The sequence below is a fragment of the Typopeltis vanoorti genome, chromosome 5, assembly GCF_054136105.1.
Source record: "Typopeltis vanoorti isolate ZY-2024b chromosome 5, IOZ_Tvanoo_1.0, whole genome shotgun sequence".
NCBI classification, from domain to species: domain Eukaryota; kingdom Metazoa; phylum Arthropoda; class Arachnida; order Uropygi; family Thelyphonidae; genus Typopeltis; species Typopeltis vanoorti.
The window spans coordinates 99,989,635-100,006,257 of NC_143553.1; the positions used below are offsets into that span (position 1 = coordinate 99,989,635).

General features: G+C 34.1%; 1 protein-coding gene across 1 annotated transcript in view; it reads right to left on the bottom strand.

Moving 5' to 3' along the window:
* The window catches only part of LOC150106689 (gem-associated protein 5-like), a 560,402-nt gene that overhangs the window by 113,847 nt on the left and 429,932 nt on the right, over window positions 1–16,623 (bottom strand). Inside the window, exon 21 of the mRNA XM_090392643.1 lies at window positions 11,412–11,622. Coding sequence (XP_090248769.1) covers window positions 11,412–11,622 — 211 coding nt within the window. The remainder of the gene's footprint in view (window positions 1–11,411; window positions 11,623–16,623) is intronic.

A 16,623-nucleotide genomic window follows, 5' to 3' on the forward strand; every position in this document is an offset into this window, starting at 1 on the left:
CTAATATCCTCATTTTTAATATGATATTGCCATTGATGCCATCTGTTCATGCCTCTAATCTTTCTCAGGACTCTCATATCTGCGGTCTCTAGTCTTTGGTCAAATGTTTTACTTCTGACCCAGCTCTCAGATCCATAAGTTAAAACTGGTTTGAACACTGTCTTGTATACAGCTAATTTAGTGTTCTGACTAATTTCTCTCTTATTCCATATGAATTTATTCAATTGACTTCCCACCATACCAGCTTTGCTGATTCTGTTGTCTATTTCTATATTTAATTTACCATCTTCAGTAAAAATTGTGCCTAAGTAACTGAAATGTTTTACTTGTTCCACAGGTTCTCCATTCACAACACAGTTGACATTTTCAATGATTCTGCTTATTTTCATTGTCTTTGTCTTTTTATTGCTGACCTTCATACCATATCTATTACAACAGCTATTCAATTTAGTCAGAGAATCTTGCAGACTTGTAGTGGATTTATTTAGAAGTATAACATCATCTGCATAAAGCAAAGAGCTGACATTAACATCTCCAATTTTGATATCAGGTTTAATACCACTTTCCTTCATAATGTGATCCATGTAGATAATGAATAACAGAGGGGATAATGTACATCCTTGTCTCACAACAGATTTAACATTAAACCATCTTCCTGTACTTCCTTCAATTCTAACTGCTGACTTACATATCAAATAAAGACTAAGTATTGCTTGATATAATGCCCCATTGACACTATATAACTGCAGCGTATTGAATAGCTTCTCTCTTGGCACCTTGTCATATGCCTTTTCCAAATCGACAAAACTTAAATACAGATCTTTGTTATATTCCCATGCTTTCTCGACTATTTGTCATAAAGTGAAGATCTGATCCTGACAGCCTCTATTTGACCCGAATGAAGCTTGTTCTTCACCAAGCTTTTCTTCCACAATTCTTCTCAACCGTTTCTCAAGTATACTTGCATAGATCTTGCCAGGAACACTCAGTAGGGAAATACCTCTGTAATTCTCACATTCAGTTTTATTTCCCTTTTTATATATGGGTACTATGAGAGCTCTACTCCAATCATTGGGAATTCGTCCCTCAGTCCAGGCTTTCTGAACTATGCAGTGCAGCCACTGTAAGACTTTTATACCACCATACTTCAGCATTTCTGGTCGAATATCATCTACTCCTGCTGCCTTTCCACATTTCAAGCCTTTGATGGCTTTTTCTACTTCAAGTATGGATATGTATTCCTGACTGCATGCCTGGTCAGTGTTTTTTATCACTGTGCTGTCATCACCTTTCATTTAGCAGTTTATTTATTTATTTATTTATTTATTGTATTATTATTTATTGTATTATTATTTGCCTTTTACAGATCTTGAAAATTAAAATGCAGATCCCTGTTGTGTTTCCATGTATTCTGGATTATTTGAGTTAATGTAAAAATATGACCCCAACCATCCTTTATTTGGAATGAACTTGCTCTTTGCCAAGTTTCTCCTCGTATTATTTATTTTGTTTTATATTATTTTATTATTTTGGCTTCTTCCTTCCGGGTATGCATAAATCTGATACACTCAAGTAGGGAAATTCTCCTGAAATTCTCACATTCAGTTTTAAGTCACTTTTTACAGATAGGTACTATATGCAAAGTCTACTAAAATGATTTGGAACTTGACCTTCTCAACAGGCCTTCTGCACAAATATCCAGCAAAGGTTGGTCAATTGGTAAAGCCTCTGCTACTAATGGCTTGCAAAAAGTTACGCAAGTTTGAGCACTGTTAGTAGTTGGATGGTGGTCAATCGTTCGATGCTGTTGGCACACTCTCCCTTGATGAGTCTTTGGACTCCCTGGAGATGTTGACAGACTTCTCTACCAATAATATCAAAATAAACCCATGAGACTGCATTCTTTTTGGATATTTCTTCCATTTTTCTAGTGGTTGATACTCTATATAATATTTTTTTCAATAATTACTTTACACATTCAACAAATTCTTATCAGTTTTATGTCGCCTTTTACTTCTCTGATTGATTTTATACTAATTTTTCCTCAATTTTTGAGTTTTTCAATATCATACATAATATTCTGTCCCATTCACAAGATATTTATCTTCTATATCCTTCTTATGATTTCTGTTGAGCTACTTCTTAAAGATTAATTACAGTTGACCCTTGAACAATATGGATTTGAACTGCACAGGTCCACTCATACATGGATTTTTTTATTCCATGTATAAGTGGACCATTCCAATAAATATATTAGAAGATTTTTTTGAGATTTGAAACAATTTGAAAAAAAAATCACAGACAAGACTCGCATAGCTTAAAATATTGAAAAAAGTAGGTATGTCATGAATGCATAAAATATACACAGATCTATTATATAGAGTTAAGATTTACCAAAAGTTATGCACACAAACACTTACAGACTGTTCATGGCACCATTCAGTCGAGAGAAATGTAAACATAAAGATGGAGTATCGAATCACAACTGTATAAAATTAACTGTTATTAATTAATCAGAATAAAATTAACATTTTATAACGATTCAGGAGTGCTTAAGGATCAAAGCTGTATAAATGAGAGGAGACCTCCACATATCCTTTAAAGGAATGCAGAGAACCGACCAGGCTTCTGACCTAATGTCCAATCCTCACCTTCTCGTGGTGCACCTTGTTAGGTATCTATCTGGATACTGAACAAACAAGGATGGGCTGGCAATTTGAGATTTAGCTGAACAAATTGTATTCTTATTAGCTTAAATCACAATATAAAATGATGGTACAACATGACAGAATTTATGCCGGTTGGGGAGTCGCCAGTTAAACAAGGCCAATGTTGTTTTTGCCATGGAACTAGGGCGAACAGCAAAACCTCAACTACTGGAAGAAATCCTGGAACACATCCTAACTTAACATCATCAGAGTTGTTCAAGATTGGCATTCAGAAGAATGAATGGCAAAGAAATGGAACTGGCTGAGGAATTGGATAAGTACTAGATCGACAAAACAGGGGTGACTGAAACAAAAAAGACAAAAACTGGTGAGATCTTTCTAAGCAATAAACTACAAAATGTTATATTCAGGCAATGATAATGAAGGAAAAGAAGGAGTAGCCATAGTATTCAACACAAAATACGAGGCTAATCTTCTTGAATGGCAGGCAATATCAGAATGAGGAACTGAACAATGAGACTTATTTGTGCCTATGGCCCACAAAAAGTTCTACTAAGGTAGAAGTGGACGAATTTTTTGAGGCTTTAGAGAAAGCAGCAGACACAATGAAAAATGAGAAGTTGGTCCTTGTTGGGGATCTAAATAGCAGAGTAGGAAATGATTGTCAGGCATACAAAAATATTTTAGGAAAATTTGGAGAAAAGAGCAAAGCTAATAATAATAATGGCAAATACCTGTTGGATGTCTGCTCAGGAAAAGGTCTGCTTATTACTAACACAATGTTCTAACATAAAAATGTGCACAAATTCACATGGAGAGAAGAGGTAAGGAATAAGGAAAGTCTCATTGACTATTTATTGTTGATAGTGATGTTTTCTTCCTGTGCAGGACACTGAAGTGTACAGAGGATTTGAAATTAGAAGTGATCATCATTTAGTCTTGGGCAGGATAAAATTGAATTTCATAATGAAATGAAGAACATGTAAGGAAGTTTTAAAGCAAATAAAAGTTGAGCAGCTCTCAGATGTGAATTGTAGACTAAAATACACAAACATTATTCAAGAAAAAAATGAAAAGAGTTTGAGAACAGAAACCCAACTTTGGAGATTCGGTGGCAAGCCCTGAAGAAAACATTGACTGATACAGCCAGAGAGGCATGTGATAAGCTTGTCTGCAAGGATAGAAAAATCAGAACTCCGTGGTGGACAGGAAGTTAATGAGGCAGTGAAAGAAAAGAAGAAAGCATATCGAACATTCCTGCCATGTAAGTCAGCTGCTACTCTTAGACAATACAGACAAATGTAAGAAAGTTAAACACTGTGTAAGAGTAGCTAAAAAAAAGTCAAGGGAAGGCTTTGGTAAGAAAATAGAAAATAAATACCAGGAAGGTGGCAAGATATTCTAAAGATTCTTGCAGAAGCTGAGAAATGGAGGAAAGAGTACTGTAAAAGAAATTAGAGATGATAAGGGTGATATGAAAAACTAGTCAAAAGGATATCCTTGATGTATGGAGTAATTACTTTGAAAAATTGCTAAATGAAACAATCAGTGACAGCACAGTGGTAAGAAACACTGACCAGGCATGCAATTAGGAATACATACCCATACTTGAAGCAGAAAATTCCATCATAAGCCTGAAATGTGGAAAGGCAGCAGGAGTAGATGATATTCGACCAGAAATGCTAAAGTATGGAGGTATAAAACTCTTACAGTGGCTGCACTGCATAGTTCAGAAGGCATGGACAGCGGGACGAATTCCCGATGATCGGAGTAGAGCTCTCATAGTACCCATATATAAAAAGGGAAATAAAACCGACTGTAAGAATTACAGAGGTATTTCCCCACTGAGTCTTCCTGGTAAGATATATGCAAGTATACTTGAGAAACAGTTGAGGACTGTGGAAGGGAAGCTTGGTGAAGAACAAGCTGGATTCAGACCAAATAACTGTCAGGATCAGATTTTCACTTAATGATAAATTGTTGAGAAATCGCGGGAATAGGAATACAACAAAGATCCGTATTTAAGTTTTGTAGATCTGGAAAAGGCATATGATAAGGTGCCAAGAGACAAGCTATTCAAAATGCTATAGTTATATGGCGTCAATGGGACATTATATCAAGCAATAATTAGTCTTTATTTGAGTTGTAAGTCAGCAGTTAGAATTGAAGGAAGTAGAGGAAGATGGTTTTATGTTAAATCTGGTGTCAGAAGGATGTACATTATCCCCCTCTCTTATTCATTATCTATATGGATCACATTATGAAGGAACGTGGTATTAAACCGGATATCAAAATTGGATATGTTAATGTCAGCTCTTTACTCTATGCAGATGATGTTATAGTTCTAAATAAATCTGCTACAAGTCTGCAAGATTCCCTGACTAATTTAAATAACTCTTGTAACAGATTTGGTATGAAGGTCAGCAATAACAAGACAAAGAGACAATGAAAATAAGCAGAAGAATTTGAAAATATCAACTGCATTTTGAATGGAGAACCTATAGAACAAGTAAAACATTTCAGCTACTTAGGCACGATTTTTAATGAAGATGGTAAATTAAATATGGAAAAAGAATCAACAAAGCTGGTATGGTAGGAAGTCAAATGAATAAATTTATATGGAATAAGAGAGAAATTAGTCAAAACACTATATTAGCTGTACACAAGACAGTGTTGAAACCAATTTTAACTTATGGATCTGAGAGCTGGGTTAGAAATAAAAGACATGACCAAAGACCAGAGACTGAGGACATGAAAGTCCTGAGAAAGATTAGGGGGGGGGGGGTGAACAGATGGCATTAATGGCAATATCAAATTTAAAAGAAGAATATTAGGAAAGATCTTGACACTATTAGCATTCAGGAATGTGTTAGCTGAGCTAATCTCAGGTGGTATGGTGATTAGCAAAATAAGTGTTCCCTGCCAGGTTGGCAGCAAAACAACCCACAGGAAGACCAAGATATAGGTGGACTGATAGTAAAAAGTGCCTTAGAAGATAGAAATATAAGATCTGATAATGTTGGAGTCTTGACAGGTAACAGATTGATTTGGAGGAAAATTGTAGATAGGAAGTTAGTAATGATGTAAGTTTTTCATATAGTACTATCATATCCCGTACACCCCTTGAGGGTGCATGTCAGGAATTTGATGATGATGATAATGATTCGGTCATTAGTATATAGGCTAGGCTGCCATAAAGCCATCATATTGCTGCTTCATTATCAATGAATGAATCATTATACCTGTAAATAAATATGAATTTCTTTTTCACGTTATCTTTTCATTTTTGATGTCTAGTGTTAGATTTTATAACATGTACAGGGTTTTTTATCATATAAGACAGTACTGATGTAGGTACTGACAGACAATTCATCTCGTATACAGACGATGTAAACTTATGGTATCGATAAATACAGTACAGTACTGTAAATGTATTTTCTCTTCCTTATTATTTTCTTAATAACATTTTTTTCCTTTCTTTTAGGCTTGCACGGTGATCCGAATGCATTTTTGGAAATTATGGAGGCAACTACCGTGTTTGAATAAAAACTTTAGTTTACTATTACTAAAATTTTACAATTCGACGTTTCGACCTTTATGTCAAGGTCATCTTCTGGAGCGTACAAATATACACAGGAAACAAGCTATACTACAATCATACTGGTTCGTTAAAGACACTGACTAACCGCTACCACAATTGTTGGCCTGACCTCTGGTGGAAAAAAAAAAAAAAAAAAAAAAAAAAAAAAAAAAAATTATACATCAACGCTAAAGTCCTATTATTTGTGATGTCTACTATATACATATATTAACATTATATTAACATCATTCCAGCCTGTTGGAGTGGAATGGTTTCTAATAATAGCAGATTGGCTAGAGTCCTGACTTGTGTTGAATCTTTCAAATTAGGTTGGCTGAATGTGTGCCATCCAGATCCTTGGAATTTTCATACCATCTTTATTGTTGATATTTGGGTGGTTTATCAGGATTTCGCAGGATTCTTTAAATTTTCTTTCGTACCATGTTTTTGTGCGGTGTAAGGAGCAGGTGCTTTTCCAGTTGATTTGGTGTAAGGTGTTGAGTGCGTGGTCTGAGAGGCCTGCTTCACCATAATGGTTATATTTAATGTGTCTAATGTGTTCTTTTTTGCGTATAGGGATTGTCCGTCCTGTTTCACCAATGTACGGTAAGTTACAGGTGCAGCGGATGCAATAGACTCCAGGATGTGCTAATGGGAGGAGAGGGTCCTTAGAGGAGCTGAATATGGTTTTAAGTTTAGTGGGTGGTTTAAAGGTGGCATTAAGGTTATAGTGTTGTAGGATTCTGTTGATTTTTTCTGATAACCCTTTAATGTATGGGATGGCTATGGTTTTACTGTAGTCTAGATTCATTTTTGTTGTGGTTTTATAGAGTATTTTATTGACAGTATTTTTGTTATAGCCATTGTTTATGAATGTGTCACTAATGATTTTTAGTTCTTGTTTCATTGTAATTGTAACTAAAATTTTACAATGGAATTGTAAAATTTTAGTAATAGTAAACTAAAGTTTTTATTCAAACACGGTAGTTGCCTCCATAATTTCCAAAAATGCATTAATAACATTTTCTTTTCTCTGATTTACTTATTATAAGAATACAGTATCTAATACATAATAACATACAAAATGTGTTAATCGACTGTTTATGTTATCGGTAAGGCTTTCTGTTCAACAGTAGGCTATTAGTAGTTAATAGCCTACTGTTGGTTAGGTTAGGCATCCCTAACCCCCAAGTTGCTCAAGGTCAAATGTAATTTGCTCACATTTTTCTTTGTATTCCCAAAAAACTTATACTAATTTATTTTCCATGACTTCTTATTTCTAGAAATACTTTTTTAACTTGAGTTTACCACGACGGTCTGACTTTTTTATCTTTGCAGATAATTTCCCCACATGCTTCTCTCACTGAATCAAAATGTCTTCAGACATCACACTTAGTTTCTAAGGATTGGTTTTTGCTTCAAATTCCTTCACTTTTTATCCAGTAATATTTGTATATTTAGGCTACAGTTCCATCTGAATGCATCCTGACTTTGTTTCTTTATTAAAACTTATAAATATTTTTCTTGAAATGTGATATTCATTTTATCCTGCTCAAAACTAAACAGTGATCACTTCCTATTTCAAATCTTCTGTTTGAAAATATCAATGATAACACAATAATGCATTTCTTATTTCTTCTATGTGCTCTCAATGTGGGTTTATGCACATCTTAAATATCAGATGATCAGTCAAATAGTAAACAGTAACCAATTTTCCAAAACATATTTACATGTTTGGAATTCATTTTCTTCCTTGCTGTATAAGGTCTCCAAGAGACAGCTTTTCACTGCCTGCATTAGCCATCGGTAATGATTATAAAAATCCACCTAATTCTTCTTTACTAGAATCTTCTGTGGGAACCACAGGTATTTTTGTCCAATTACACACTTTGAAGTATGCCTACATCATAACACTTGAAAAAGTCTGCCATTCAAGAAGTTCTTTGTGTTGAATGGTATAATTACTCTATTCTTTCCCTGATCTCCAGCTCCTGGCTAAATCATTCTATTATTCAGGACGATTGCATCTGTTTTATTGTCCGTTTTAGTAAGATTCATCAGCATTTTTCACTATGCTGATGGTGCCAATCTTTCATCCTGTTGAGTCTGAGGTTGCTCTAGTAACTACCTTTCCAATGTTTGCCCAGTTTCCCTGACAACAACAACATTGTGAGCAGCACTAAAATGGGTATGCTGCAGTCAACACAATATTCCCATCATATTATGCAGAATAGAAAATGATCAGTCCAAAATGCCAGCTTATTCTTCTTTCTTCAGTAGCTAGGTGAAGACCTAGCTACTGAAGAATGAGAGAAGTAATGACAGAGTGCACCATGAGAAGCTGAGGGATGGAGCCAGATGACCTGGTCAGTTCTCTTTGTTCCTTACAGGCTATCTGGAGGTTCTCTCTATTTGAAAGATATTTTACACGTATCTTTTGCTTGGTGCACAACATGAAAAAAATTCTCTTATTTTTATGATTTTGGCATATTAGCTAGAAAAGGTTCACTATCATTGGCTCAGGAAATTCATGTACTCGTACATCTATACAAAAAATGGTACACTGCATTCCACCACTAGTATTTCACCAGAAACGTATCTTTAATCATCAGATGAATCTTGAACAGCTTAGACAGCAGCATCTTCTGTTCTGATAATAATCATGTTCCTAATTCTAACTATACTCAAAAATTATAAAATGTAAACCTTTAATGCTTCCTATGAGAATAGATTGAAGGTTTGTGAGTGAGAAAATTTGGCTGATGTTGCCTGTATAGCATTGTAGCAACATCTCTTGTTTCATAGTGCTAGACTACGAGAAAGAAGTTATAGGGTTTAATTCCACAACCAGAGGAACTTTTCTATCCCCCCCCCCCCAACTGTTTACAAGTTAACTGATTTGTAGCAATTTTCTCCCAGAAATTCAGGTTTTTAACATTGCGGTTCAACAGCAAAACACACACTATTTTAACACAATAATACTGCTCATAGTTTAGGATACTATGATGGTGGCAGATGCCTGCCATACTCTCAATGAAATCTTCAAGGTCACTGGCAGGCCATGAACTCAACCATCAGTGATGACTAAGGGGAAGAAAACAAGGGTTCATTCCTGACAACTATGCAAGAGTGTGATTAGCAAGAACTTGAGGATTAGAGCTTTTGCTTGAAAAGTGGAATGGAGGGATAAGTGCTTTGTCAATGAATGAGTTTAAATAAAGGTATACACTATGCTGACAAAAGTATTTGGATACCTAGTTGGGGTAAAAAAAAAAGTGTTTTAATTACATTTCTAGTAGCGAGAGAAATCACCTTTGGCCTGAATGACAGTAACTACCCTTCGAGGCATGTATTCAACCAATTTTTATATATTGTAACAGGAATATTCTTCCATTCCTCATGCAAAGCTATCCCCCCATTGCTGATGATGGAATCAGAATTCGGCAGTCTGTTTCATCCCAAAGATATTCAAGGAGGTTGAGGTCTAGACCCTTAGCTGAGCAGTCCAACACTTAAATGTTTTGTGGAAAGCAGTCTCAGATACACAGTGCAGTATGTCATGGAGCATTTTCGTGCTGAAACATGCAATGGATCACAGTCAAAGTACTTCCACAGCACGGGAAGCATGAAGTTGTCCAGGATATCCAGTTAGCCATCAAAAGTCATGATTTTGAGTACATCCACCAATGGACCAAGCCCAACCCAAATGATATAATAAATTTAGTTTAATCCTTTATCCAAGTGTGAGCAAACAAAGTTTGCGCCTGGAAGTATCTTCAGGACTGGGTTAAGGTGGTACAACACCAGGGCAACTCGTTTCAAAGGTGGAGCTAGCTACCCAGTCCTGAAGATACTTTCAGGCGCAAACTTTGTTTGCTCACACTTGGATAAAGGATTAAACTAAATTTATTATACTCTAACCAAGTGAAAAATAAACTTTCAACAACCCAAATGAGCTGTGCCCCATACCATTACTGAGCCTCCACCAAACTTGACGGATGGAATGATGCAGTCCTGCTGGAACCATTATCCAGGTAATAATCTCTGGATACAAACATGACTAATAGAGTGAAATATTTGAAGGCATAATTCGTCACTGCACTGAACCCTTTTCCAATCATCTATGATAAAGGAACAGTGTGAAAGACGCCAATCCAAATGTCATTGGCTTGTGGCAGCAGCTTTGCCATGGCAACTTAAGGCATGTAACTTTCTGCAGACAGTTCTATTGCTGACAAATGTCCATGTAGCATTTTCCAAGTTGACTGCGACATCTGCAGCTGATGATGTGTGGGATGATCAGATTCTGAGACGGAGCTTGTTGATCTTGGTCAGTGAGTGTCGGTGGCCTCCCATGGCATTTTCCTGGTGTGGTAGCATGATCAACTTTCCATCTACGAATGACATACACATCGATAGATATTTCGATATACTGAAATGGGCAGCAATGCCATAGAGAGAAAAACAATTGATGTGACACCCAACTACCATCCCATGTTGGAAGTCTGTCAATTCAACTGAATGTGGCATCTTGACATCGAGTATGGTACAAAACATGCAGGCGCTTATTAAATAGTTGCATATGGTAGGATCCAAAATTTACATGGCACCTAAGGTGTCCATATATACTTTCAACATAGTGTGTGTATGTATGTATTGGGTGAATAATAGTTAGTTTGAGCCTTCTGAAAATGGGACTTTGGACTCCATGGCGATGCTCATTATAATTTATTTATCTATTTGTATAGAGTTTCCTCCCTTTTTCTTCCCCGTCCCTATTGGGGCGAGTTAAGTATATTTATGACTGTAGATCCGTGTGTGTTCACGGGGCCGGTTTGCCTGTTCTGGGGATGAAACACCTGAGTTTCTGGGTGGGAAAACCCTCTACCTCTGTATGAGACCGGCTAACTCACCTTTCGACAAAAGAGACCAGATAAAGGTTTTTCACGTAATGGATGGGAACCGAACCCAGGTCTTTCCAACCAAAGGCTTTGGCTATATCGAATGAGCTACGGAAGCTCTTCCCATTATAATAATACTAAAAAATGATAAGGAAATATAGATCACTTCATAACTAATACACAATTTATATATATTTGTTAAGCAGTTTATTTAATGAATATCTTTTCATAAATGCAATACAATGATCAATTAAATTATACCTCCATGTTTGGATGTTCAGCAATTGCATTTCTTGCCAATGTCCATTCATTTTGATAAAGAGATTCTTTCAGGCATCCAACAATATAACCTTCAGTTTCTTCTTTCTGTTGAATCCTTGCACAAATGTAAGCAGCTGTTCTTAATGAAGTGGGCTGTGACTGTTTAGAGAGAACTTTTGCTGCACTTTGTGACTGATTAAGGGCTAAGTAGCTGTTTAAAAACAAGAAAAGAAAAAAAGTCAAATTTTCAAAGCTTATTTTTCACTAATATCATTAAAGCGACATAAAAATCAAAGATTTTAAAAGTAATAACTTAAGTCAACTTGAAATAATAAATGTAGTAAGAAATAAGGAATGAATTAGTATGGGTTCAAAAAAAAAAAGCTATTTTTCTACAGCTAAAACTATTTCATTACACCTAATTCACTGAATTGCTTAGTTCAATAAAATTATTTGCTTTGTGATAAATTATGACAGAATTCCTTAGGAACCCCCCCCCCCCATCTCTTCCATTAACACGAAGCGTGAATAAAGAGGAAGGAGGGGCCCTTTAGGGATATAGAGGCTATCAAGAAAATGTTGAAGGATTCCAACATTTCTTTTGGAATCCTTTAACAATTTCATAGTATTGCTTTAAAACAATTGTTCATCAAATGATCAGCATAATTGCTAATCTGCAATGTTAGTGTACAGAGGGAAAAAACACGTATCTAGTGATAACTTTTATTAATTAGATCAATGTTTTATCATAGTCACCAAGGAACATGAACAAAGATATACACTGTACCTGTGCATGCTGGTAAGACTGAGTGGGAAAAAGCAAGATCTTGAAGTCCTAACCAGCACTCACTACGGGTGCAATAATGAAATATAATGGGATATTTCGTTCTGCTGGTTTCAAGATGATGATCTTCTAGAATTTGAGTAAGGTAGGCTAGCTATATTTATTTTAATTTAAAAGTGCTGTAGTCTAGTGGATAATTCTGGGAAAAATCTTTCAGAATTGCATGTTTCTGTGTAACAGGGAGATTTCCTCCAAAGCATTGCCAGATCTGAGAAAAAAAAATTATTTTAATACCAACTAGTTTCACCAATTTAAGCTGTTGGCATCTTCAGGGTACAGAAGAAATCTAAACTGTTCATTGTTTAGATTATATTTGGTCATTCAAGCATATAATTAAAATGAAATATATATTAATCTTTAATCGAAACTTGTTGGTATTAGATGTTTATAAATCATGGTCAATTAAAGATCAATATATATTTCATTTTAATTATATATATAATATATATATATATATATTTACTCGGTTTGTTATCATATTGTTAAATATTTAATGACTGAACGGAGAGGATTTAAAATCAAAACTTTAATAGATCACACAACTAGTTTCGTCGGAAAGCTGACAAAACTAGTTGTGACAATAAAAACAGAAAGACCATAAACACTGCATTTCTAATACAACGGAACATGACAATTAACTGAAAATAAAGTTTAAATGGTAGACCGAGTTCTATTTGAAGAGTCACTCACATGTGTGCGTGTGAAATCACATGTGCACCAATATTGAATGGCAGAACTGTGAGAGTCTGACAAACTGTAACTTAGGTTGCTATTCATCTAGGAGGAGTCAAGAACTATTTCTTTTGATTCCAGAATTTGTCTCTCTAGTTCACCATAACATCTGCAAACATTGGTTGTTAAATCCCAGTGTATTTGATGCTGGAGATGTTTTGAAAACAAAACAATGTATTGTTTTCTGCGAACACCAATGATGAAGGTCAAAAATTCTATGCTAATAAAGTTTTTTATGCGAGTTTTCCTCCATTTTTATAATTATTTTCTGTACAATAGTGTTGGAAGACTAATACACGACTGAGAAAAAATGGCATAAGAGAACAAAATTAAACTTTATAATGAGGGATCAGTTGAATGCTATGAATACATTTTACAAGACCAAAGACCAAACTGAAAATCGACATGGATTAGTCCAAATGGACAAATAAAAAGTGAAATAGATTATATTTTACTTTCATGTAAGAATATTTAAAGATGTTTTAGTTATCAATCATATAGGCATAGGATGTGAACAAAGATTATTTAGAAGGAAAATAAGAATAAAAGTAAAAATTATAGGATGAAACAGAATCAAACAAATATACAAAGATAAATTATGGACATTACTAGCCAACAAAAAATTATATCAAACAGAAATTGCAAAAAAATTATACAATCAAAGAAATAAAATGAATAAAAACAGAAATCTACAAATGGATAATATACAAGAAAATCTTTAATTATTACAGAAAGCACACATAAGACTGCAAAAGATAAAAAGGTCAAAAATAAAAACCTCTCATATGAAACAAAAACCTATTGGAGATAAGAAGAAAAGTAATCAGTGAAGGAAAAAGAAATACAGTAGAACCTATAGGAATAAATAAAACAATCAGAAAAAATATTAAAGAGCATACAAAGAAAACAGATGATAAAATGAGAACTGAAAAATACACATTAAACAAGCAGAAAAAAATATTAAAGAAGACACAAAGAAAACAGAAGATAAAATAAATACAAGAAAGAATAGAATGAGAGGAACTGAAAAATACACATTAGACAAAAAAAAAAAAAAAGAGGAACAAAGATATTTTAAAATAACTAAAAATAAAATCAATAGAAGAAAAACTAAACAAATACAATGGACAGAACATGTAAACTTCATAGTCAACACATGATATCCTAAACAATTAATAAGTATAAACCGACTGGAAAGAGAAGGTTGGGTAGATGCATAAAGACCCAAGAGCAGTGCATTAGAACCAGCACTGCATTAGAACCAGCACTGCTGACTTTTGTAGAAATTCAGCCTTTTTTTGATTATGTGACAGCCAGTGTAATGATCAACTTAACAAAAGATATGGAAATCAGAACCATTCATGAAATAATTATACCTGTTATTTAACAGAACTGAAAAGCAAAAATTTAATCAAATGAATTAAAGAAAACAAAGAATTAAAAGCTGTGCAAAGGTCAAAAACTAAATAAGAGAATTTTGTTTATAATTTGTTAATTTATATTTTTAATATGATAATGATATTACCAACTTGGTAATATTAAGTGTGCACAGTATGAAATAAAAAAAATAGTGTAATATAATTATTTGCTAGCTTAGTTGGGAGAATGGATAACACTTTCACTCTTCAACTAGTAATAGGTTTAAATTCTATTGGCATAAATGGATGTGAATGTCTTTAGGTGGCAAATGGATTTCATTGCCCAGTGCAAGACCATCATGTTTATTGAAGGCCTGAGAGAGATTTGGCTTGGAAAAAGTTTAGTGTTTGGTCTCTAGAGCAGAGTTTCCACATTTTCTAACCATTCTCCTGTCCATTGGAGCCTTTCAGGGTTAGGATTCAGAGGAAAAAAAAATATAATAAATAACCTTAAATATTCCTAGAAGAACCTTATAACATTATCAGTGAAAATTAAATTAAGCGGTTAAATTTAAAAGTAAACAGAAGAATTATATATATAACAATACGCTTTTAATTACAGATCAAAGAATGCCAGAAGGATGTTATAAAATCCAGACATTCCAATTTAGGCTAGCACAGTATGGGGTGAACACTAATCACAGAATCTTTTAGAAAAGCAAAAAACTGTTACATAAAAGCATTTACAAATATGAAATGTTGCAGAAATAAAATTCCAAATTGTTCTTATGTTGGCCTAACCTTAGTTGCCATGATGTTGAAAGCATTTTCCAAGTCTGGAAAATTATTATCCTAATCTGATGCAAAATAATTTTTATAAAATTCTAATAATTATAAATTTCACTCCAGAATGAAGTTTTTTATTTTATTTTTTTATGAACACCTACAGCACATTTGTACTGTGGATGGGATATGGATTTTTTTTTTTTTTTTTTTAAATTTATTTTTACATGGTCAGGAAATCCTGCTCTAGAGATCAAAGAACTTATTCAAGCCATTTTAAGCCTGTAATAAATAGGGTGGTGGTCTCACACCAGGATGAAGAAATTCATCTCACACCTGAAGACAATCATGGTTTTCCAATCATAAACATTGATGTCCACAGCAGGATTCAAACCTGCAGCCTGTTGGTTGGAGAGTGGACAACATGTTAACCACTTGGCAAGCTAGGCCGATTGCTATGGAACTGGCGAATTATTGTTATGGATACATTTCTTTTGATTTCAACACGTTCTCATTTATGTTGATGAGATAAAAAAAAAACACTTCAAAATATTTTAATTGTTTTATAATTAGTATTAATCTTTTTTTTTTATTGTGTTCAAATCAGGTTATGCCTCAGTCACATGTCTATAAAATTAAGAATAACATTAGAAAATTGTAATGTATTATTCATTGGCTTTCATCTTGAAATAAAGTTAATACAAAACAATATTACAGTTTTACTGTTAAAACAGTTTAATTCTTCTTGTTCTCTTACTAGAATATTATTATTTATGTAATACTATTTACACATTATTAATACAAATAACTAAACATGAATATGCCAAAGTTTTGAAGACAATATGCTTCTATGGTTGCAAGTTCATCCAATTAAATAAATCTGGTATGACTCACATATGATCAAGCTTTTTTTTAATAAACTTTAACAAACCGAAAACCTGTAAAATAGGTTATGCCCAGCAAAACCCAGTCCTATGAATTTCAGATCTTTTATGGAAGTGGACTAAACCTGTTTTCTGATGAAGTTCTGTAATTTTTGTTGCACTAAGATGGACAATGTTTTCTCTGAAGTTTCTTTAAAACAATGAATAAATATAACATTTAAACTTAATATACTACATTTCTGGCAATTCTCAGATCACATGATGTTTCTTATTTGCGGCATGATAGGCAATACCTCATTTGTACAATCATTCATTATCCTTCATGTATATATATCTCTCTTGAATAGCTTGCCTGACAATATGTGCCACATGAGCAGAAAATTTTATATATCCACGGCTTCTTAGTAGGCAGATGAGGTTGCAGCAGGAGCACTGAGGAATTTTTCCATAGGAATTAAAGCTACTTTGAAACAGTGATATTTTTGATGTATGGTAAAGTGGCTGTACCTTTGCAGTTTTTATTGCCCTGGCCATCTCAAGAATCAGATGCTTTTTGCTACTGACGGTTTCAAGACTGCATCCATTTTTGTATGAATCTGTGTTAGGTAAGA